Source organism: Myotis lucifugus, unplaced genomic scaffold, assembly GCF_000147115.1.
Source record: "Myotis lucifugus unplaced genomic scaffold, Myoluc2.0 scaffold_8228, whole genome shotgun sequence".
NCBI classification, from domain to species: Eukaryota; Metazoa; Chordata; class Mammalia; order Chiroptera; family Vespertilionidae; genus Myotis; species Myotis lucifugus.
Genome location: NW_005879276.1, coordinates 1 through 7,079, shown reverse-complemented (window position 1 = coordinate 7,079; position 7,079 = coordinate 1). Strand labels below are relative to the sequence as shown.

The 7,079-nt window shown below is 42.1% G+C and overlaps 2 protein-coding genes across 2 annotated transcripts; both read right to left on the bottom strand.

The window, feature by feature from the left end:
• Positions 1-34: 34 nt before the first annotated feature.
• LOC106696070 (fibrillin-1-like) lies at positions 35-646 on the bottom strand. Its single transcript, XM_014451143.2, has 2 exons — positions 458-646; positions 35-192 (listed from the first exon to the last, which is right to left on the bottom strand). The coding sequence occupies exons 1-2, from the start codon at positions 597-599 to the stop codon at positions 56-58; spliced, it is 279 nt and encodes a 92-aa protein (XP_014306629.1). The 5' UTR covers positions 600-646; the 3' UTR covers positions 35-55.
• Positions 647-1,936: 1,290 nt separating this feature from the next.
• Positions 1,937-7,034, bottom strand: LOC102439977 (fibrillin-1-like). Its single transcript, XM_014451142.1, has 5 exons — positions 6,907-7,034; positions 4,855-4,980; positions 4,096-4,302; positions 2,313-2,438; positions 1,937-2,067 (listed from the first exon to the last, which is right to left on the bottom strand). Exons 1-5 carry the CDS (start codon positions 6,989-6,991, stop codon positions 1,937-1,939), a joined length of 675 nt encoding a protein of 224 aa, XP_014306628.1. The 5' UTR covers positions 6,992-7,034.
• Between the last annotated feature and the right edge of the window lie 45 nt (positions 7,035-7,079).

The following is a 7,079-nucleotide window of genomic DNA, read 5'->3' as shown; positions in this document are numbered from 1 at the left end:
TTGACAGTCACACAGGCCCCCCAGAGGACCCACCAGCTGGATGGAGCTGAGGGCGCTACCCACCTTCACAGCTGGCGCCACTCTGATCCAGTGAGAATCCCCGCTGGCATTCACAGGTGAAGCTCCCAGGAGTATTCTGGCAAATGCCCTTGGACCCACACAGGTTGATGTCCGAGGTGCACTCATTGTTATCTGTAAGAGACAGGGTAGGTAAAGGTGTGTGTGGGGTGGGTATTCCCTGAAGCTCTCTTTCTGTTATTTAAAAGGAAGAGAGATGGATGATTCACTTAGAAAAGACCCAAAAAGGCCTGTAACTGCTCACATGTACTTGTTCACCTGCACATACACACATATATGTACCCCCATATTTTCCCGAGTTTTTATCTTCTTACTCCAACAACAGAAGAACTTAAAGGAATAGCTATCTCCCACAGAGGGTCCTTTCCTCCCCACTTACCAATGCAGGCAGTGTGGTGCTGGGTAAAGCCAGGAGGACATTTACAAGCGAAGCTGCCAATGGTGTTAACACACAGGAACTGACAGTTGTGCTGCTTAGTTGCACACTCATCAAGATCTACAAGAAAGTGCAAGACGGGCATTGGAGTAGAGCTGACAGCACGCGTACCTAGAAGCTGCCTTAGGAGGAAGCTCTGAGTTTTCATCTCTCTGACTCAAGTGTGCCTGGCCAGAACAGAGCCAAGCAAATGGCTGGGAGCACCCAGGAGAGAGGAGTTTGAAAGATAAAACGTGGTCTCAATTTAGATTAAAAATGTAGCTCTTTGGGGGAATCCAAGGAAAACCCAATTCTCTTTAGTTAGGGGAAAGTGGGAATCCCTCAAGAAAGAAATTTCAGGTCAGTTATAAAATTTTAAATAAACTTTAAATGAGGTAAGAGACTAGGGATTCTCAAAAGATTTCCAGAATGTTGAAAAGATCCATTTAAGCTGAAACGGAAAAAAAATGTTGAGGCTGAAAATTTGTTCACTTCATTCTTTGCTGTTTTTTATTCTGCTCAAAGGAGTTGGTTAACCAAACCAAACCAAACAAAACAAAACTTTTTGTTTAGAGATCCTCCTTGGGATAAAAAAAAATTGAGCAATCAGGAAGGGGAAAAAGGAAAGAAAAATACTCATTCCGATAAAACTGCCTACAGATTATTCCTCACGTCTCAATAAAACCCTCCGCTTTGACCAGGCTTCTTTCCTCACTGCCAGAAAGTTAAGGTTCATTCTCAACTCCATTGCTATAAATAACATCGGGAAATACCAAGTGGGTTCCAAATTTAAGTAGAATTTCAATTTTAAAAAAATCACTGCAAATGCAGGACCCTTCCTCCCTTCTTCCCTCCTTCTCTCCCTCCTTCCCTCTGCTCCCCACTTCCACTCCATCCCACCATTTAACTTCTTTATTTCCCTCTTTCTCCTTCAAGACTTCATGGCAGAATACTCTAACTCTCGTTCTGCCATCTGGTCTACCTTCTCCAAATCCCTCATTTTCCAAATTATCCTTAAGTATGACTCACTAGTGCATTCACTCAATATATGGAGTCCTTAATGTTGAGGGAGTTGTTCACAGGAGTATGTTTACACCAACAGAATTTTGCAAAAATCCTGGGTCGATAAGGGATTTTTGTTGAAGCTTTGGCTGCTTCTTAATTCATTGTGACATTTATGTCTCAGATAAGCTCCTGCAGGGCAGGACCTTGTAGAACTGGTCCTGCTGCCTCTGAGAGGCTCAGGGAAGGCCCCTATGGATGCCCAAGGGGCACACTGTAAGGATAGTTGCTGCCACTGGTCCTCTGCCATCTCCCTTCCCTCCCGCATTGGGAGCCTCCATCCAGGCTCTAACACCAGGGGAGCACCTCCTGTGTGTAGAGAGGCTCTTTCGGCAACCTTGTGCCCTGGAGGCAGGTGAGTGGGTGAAGGCACATTTTACTTTACCCTTTGCAGCTCCTTCCCATCATCCTGCAGAATGTAACCTTTCGGGCAGCCACACTGGGTAACTCCCCTCTGGTGTTTTGGCAGATAAAATTGCAGGGTTTGGGAGCCTGGTTGCATTCGTTCAGGTCTATGATCAAAGAGATACAGTGTGACTACCTATCTAAAAAGATGCATAAATATCAATACCCATAAGGTCGAACAAAGAATTTTTGTTTTGAGAAAAAGTAAACTCTGTGAAGTGTTTGATCCTTGTCTTAGGTTTTCTTATGAATTTACACAGGCTTTTTAGATTTTTTTAGTTTGAGGATTTTTTTTTGCCATAATCTACTATTTTATCTAGAGTTAATAAACCAGAAGAAACAGAATACTTACCTACGCAGGAAGTCCCAGTGATGTCGGGAGTGTAGCCGGTTTTACAAATGCAGTGATATGATCCTCTGTCATTGACACATTCCCCATTTTTGCAAACGTCATGGATAACCCTGCACTCATCAATATCTGTAATTTAATAAACAGAAATTAAAAAAGAAAGGCATTAAAGTGGACAACAATAATATGTAAGGATCACTTCAGTGTAAGTACTAATGAACTATGATACTAAATTATGGACCTAAGAAATTAAACCAAAGGAATGACAGCATACATTTCACATGTAATGCTAACTATTTTGAAAGGCAAAGAATAACTTTATCAGACTGTAGTGGTAAACTAATCAGGCTAGGAGAAAACTTTAAAAATAATTTCTTTCTAAATTTATACCGTTTTCCTCCCGTGGGTCATAGAACATCTACCTCATCTAGACATATTTAGCTCCTTGCGCCATCTCACGCCATCAAGCTCGCCTCAGGCTGATGTTCCATACGTGAATCGCAGCAGTGGATCCTTCTGACAAGGAAATCCCACTTTTTTCTAATATTGCATGTCCAAAATAAGGAGAAAGGTTTTCTTCTATTCTTTTTGTTGTGTTTAAAGTTAATCCTAAAGAATATCAAATCACATAGTTGGGGGAAATTGGACTAAACTTCACTTCTTTGGTGAGGGAGGCCCAGGGCTCTGGGGTGGATTCCTGGGCTGCGCCTTTGTGGCCTGCTAAGGAAGAGAGAACCCCACTCACAGCTCCACCAAAGGAGATTTGCTCAATATGCACTGCTGAGCATTAAAGCCACTGTCCACCCCATCTTGACCCACCTATCCACTTACTGCTTGGTGGGGGCCAATACCAGCGATTTCTTCACCTTGGATTGCCAAATAACCATTTTGTACCAACAGCTAATATTTTTCCTGAAGTTTTTCAAGTTTACTCTGAAATGCAATTTAGCCTACCCTCATTGGTCTCAAGAAATGAGTGCTTTCCACCATTTCAATTTTTCCTCCAAAAAATCATAAATTTGTTTTGGTCACCCCATCCAATCTACCCAGTTCTGTTATTCTACCATTAATCACATCTTTCTAACATGAACATAAATCCAGCATACTTTTATACAGTATATTTCAGTCAATTTCAAGAGTTGAAATACATATTGGTGCACTACTTTAGGAATTTAATGTACATTTATTTTAAGATTTATCTAAAAATTATATTCTGAGTAACCAACAACACTTATAACAAACTTTTCTTTAAAAAGTTGAAGACTCCTGCCCTGTCCAGGTAGCTCAGCTGATTGGAGGAGCATCATCATCCCACACATCAAAAGGTTGTGGGTTCAATCCCCAGTCAGGGTGCATGTGGGAGGCAATTAATCAATATTTCTTCTCTCTCTCTCTCTCTCTCTCCCTCCCCCTCTCCCTCTCCCTTTCCCTCTCCCTCTCTTGCTAAAAATCAATAAAAACATATCCTCGGGTGAGGATTTATAAATAAATAAATAAATAAATAAATAAATAAATAATAAAAAGTTGAAGACTCCTTATAAAGCAGAGGCAGGAACCCTAGCACACACAACTTATTCAGGACACTTTGGCAATATGGCCTTGAATATCTAAAATATTGTAATGAAAAATTTTTGTCAACCTCCACTATGCAACTCAGCCTAGGTTCATATTGCAGATTCCATATTCTCTGTTTTTCATAGAACAAATAAACAAATTCTCTGCAAGTATTTTTGGACCAAATGAATTACCTGCTCCATTGGTAATAAACCAGAACAAAGGGAAGTACCTGTTCCATTGGTCATGAATCCTCGGCCATGGGGGCAGAGTTTTTTGAAAGCCACAGTCCCCTGGAAAGGGCAGATCTCGCACTGGGGACCCCAGCCTCTCCCTCCATCACAGCAGCATTCCGACTTGGTGACGGGGTTCCTGTTGCTCGAACCGATCTGGCACATGTTCTGGAGCACCTCCGTGAAGCAGTACCCTTCCCGGTTGTCTGGAAGGGACATTATATTAAAAGGAAGATTTTAGGAAATGTTCTAAGCACAGCAAGCTATCAAAAATTTGGTCAGATATGAAACCCACAAGAGATATTAACACTTTACCCTGGTGAGAAGGAGCGAGAAGGGAAAGCTGGAAACTGCAGTGAGAGAGAAAGGATGACATCTGAGGAGACAAATAAGAAATTCAGTAAGCAGGCAGAAAAGCATTGGTCTGGACAAGGTTGTGACTCTATCTGCTCCCAGAAGTATAGTCATGCCATGGAAGCAGAGAAACATATGGAAGCATCCTGAGCACCAAGGGTTTAAAAAGGCAGAAGGAAATTTCAAACAAGTGATTCAGTGATACAATTAGTAAGGGAAGAACTGAGCTGCAGGGTGGTGCTAAGCCCAATGGACAATCAGTCACTGAGTCCTCTCCCAAATAGGAACATTTTCAACCTTTCCTGAAATTCTGACAGTCTCTATTATTTCAAAGAAGAGATCTGGGTTCTAAGCACCCCAGTGTGGAGTCCAGGTTACAAAGGCATCCCGCTGCACATACTCACCGAGGCACTCATCCTGGGCGGGGCTGGCTGTGAAGCCGTCATTGCACTCGCAGGTGTAGCTCCCCCGGGTGTTGAGGCAGCGCCCGTTCTCACAGATGCCTGGCTTGGTCTGGCATTCATTCTCATCTGTGCGGTTTCATTGAAGGACCGAAAACAAGAGGAATCATCTGACCACTTTGTACAAGAATGGACTCTTTCTTTCTTTTTTTAAATTTAGTTTGTGAATACTAGGTAAGCTATTCACATGGTCCCAAATACAAAAAGTATAAGAACATAATTCAGCAAAATTTCCCCTTTCCCCCCATCCCCCAGCCACCAAGTTCCCCTCCAAGGAGTCAACTGCGTTACTAATGTGTCTTCCCAGAGATGAATTGCACACATACAAGCAAATACACACATCTGTGTGTGTACCTCCACCCTTTAAAAAACATAATTGATGGCATTTTCATATACTTAAAACATAGATGATAGTATTTTATGTACACTTCCAGTTTTTCACTTCATAAAATTTAAAATTTTCCATATCTGTACATAAAGGGGATTCTCAAAGGATCATTTCAAATGAAGGGAAAATTTTTTTAATTTTAAAATCAACATATTAAAGAAATATTGCAATACATCAGTAGAATAATATCTGCAATAGTCAGCTACAACCTAAGGAAGTTATCTAGACTAACCTTCCAGTTCAATATAGATTATGTTTCTTGTAATATTTCAACAATGTTCTTAAGAAAGAATAAATCATAGTTCAATCTCCCAGGTTCAGAGAAAAGCATTCAAATAGCTTGAGATTCTTAGAAGCGTCTGATGAGATAATTTGACTAGGTGCATCCCATTTGAAAGAATAGTTCCAAACCCCTGAGGCACAGATCTCAAACAGAGAGGCAGAGAGTTGGAAGGTGACACCCTGAGAGGGCTCGAACAGGTTAAAAACCCCAGTGGCAGACCAGTGATTCAGAATCTCTGGCGTGGAACCCAAGCTCTCCGACTCTGATGTGCCGCTGAGAGTCCACAGCACAGATCCCAGAAGACCCAGAATGGGATCATCAGTCCACACCCTTTTCCTGTGCTTTTAAAGTCTGCTCTTTAATGACTATTTAATTCTGTTTCTTACAGAGGAAGGGGATGGTGAGGTCCTTAAGATTCTTGACTGACAACATAAAATATGTTTTCTAATGTCACTGATTATTAAAAAGGAAAGGGATGCATGTGGGAGTTTTCTAGTAATTTTCTCCTGTATTTCTTGTCTAAAGCAGTGGTCAGGAAACTTTCTGTATGTAATATTAATACTACAGTATGACTATAAGTATATAGTAAATTTTAGGCTTTGCAGGCCACATGGTCTCTGTTGCAAGTGCTCTACTCTGCTCTGCCACTGTGGCAGGAAAGCAGGCATGGACAATAATTGAATGATTAGAGCTGTGTTCCCATACAACTCCATTTAAATAAAGAGGTGATGGGCTGGCGGGCTGGATTTGAACCTCACACTGTGGTGTGCCAACCCCTAGTCTAAAGCTGTGGTTTTTAATGCTGGATCCACATGATAGGAATTTGGAGGAGCCTTAAAATACCATTGCCTGGGACCCACTCTGCACAATACCATTCTCTGGAGATGGATCCCACTGGTTTAGTGATGGTTTAGTGATGTTCCTTGTTCAGGACCTGGCATCAGAACTCAATGTCAGGGTACTGGTAGCAAAGTTGGGTCAACAGGGAGACATTCCAATGCAGTAAGTGGAACTGACCCCAAAACAAAGGAGTACAAAAATGTGAAGGAAGGAAATAGAGGAAACATCCAATATTCCAATCCTGGAAGCAAAATGTGCTGAGAAAGTAGGCAAAGGCCAGCTCAGAGGGAGAAAATCACAGAGCTCATGGGATTCACAGATCATCAAGAGACAAGGGGCCCTCCACTGGAAGTTATGGCACGAGGTTAAGAGGGGCAAAATGGCTCTGGCCAAGAACATAGCACCCATGAGGATTCAGCCCAAGTCCCTTTTGTCCGTGTCACTTCTGACTCACTCAGAGCTCCTTCTGCAGGGATTCTCTTACCTACGCAGGCTTCCCCGTCAGGTGTGCGCTGATACCCAGGTCCGCAGATGCATATATACGTGCCGATGAGGTTCTTGCATTCCATTTGCTTTTCAGCACAGTCATGCTTCAACTCTTCACACTCATCCAGGTCTGGAAAGAATGTGCAACCACAAATTTATAAGAGAAGCTGC

Bases quoted from the DNA above. Each gene is read 5' to 3' on its own strand.
- LOC106696070 (XM_014451143.2), bottom strand. From the start codon at position 599: ATGCCCGTCTTGCACTTTCTTGTAGATCTTGATGAGTGTGCAACTAAG. The intron at 193-457 runs GTAAGTGGGGAG...TGTCTCTTACAG, and splicing joins GCACCACACTGCCTGCATTG to ATAACAATGAGTGCACCTCG.
- LOC102439977 (XM_014451142.1), bottom strand. From the start codon at position 6,991: ATGGAATGCAAGAACCTCATCGGCACGTATATATGCATCTGCGGACCT. The intron at 2,439-4,095 runs GTACTTCCCTTT...ATTAAATTACAG, and splicing joins ATTCATGACCAATGGAACAG to ATATTGATGAGTGCAGGGTT. The intron at 2,068-2,312 runs GTAAGTATTCTG...CTTTGATCATAG, and splicing joins CACTGGGACTTCCTGCGTAG to ACCTGAACGAATGCAACCAG.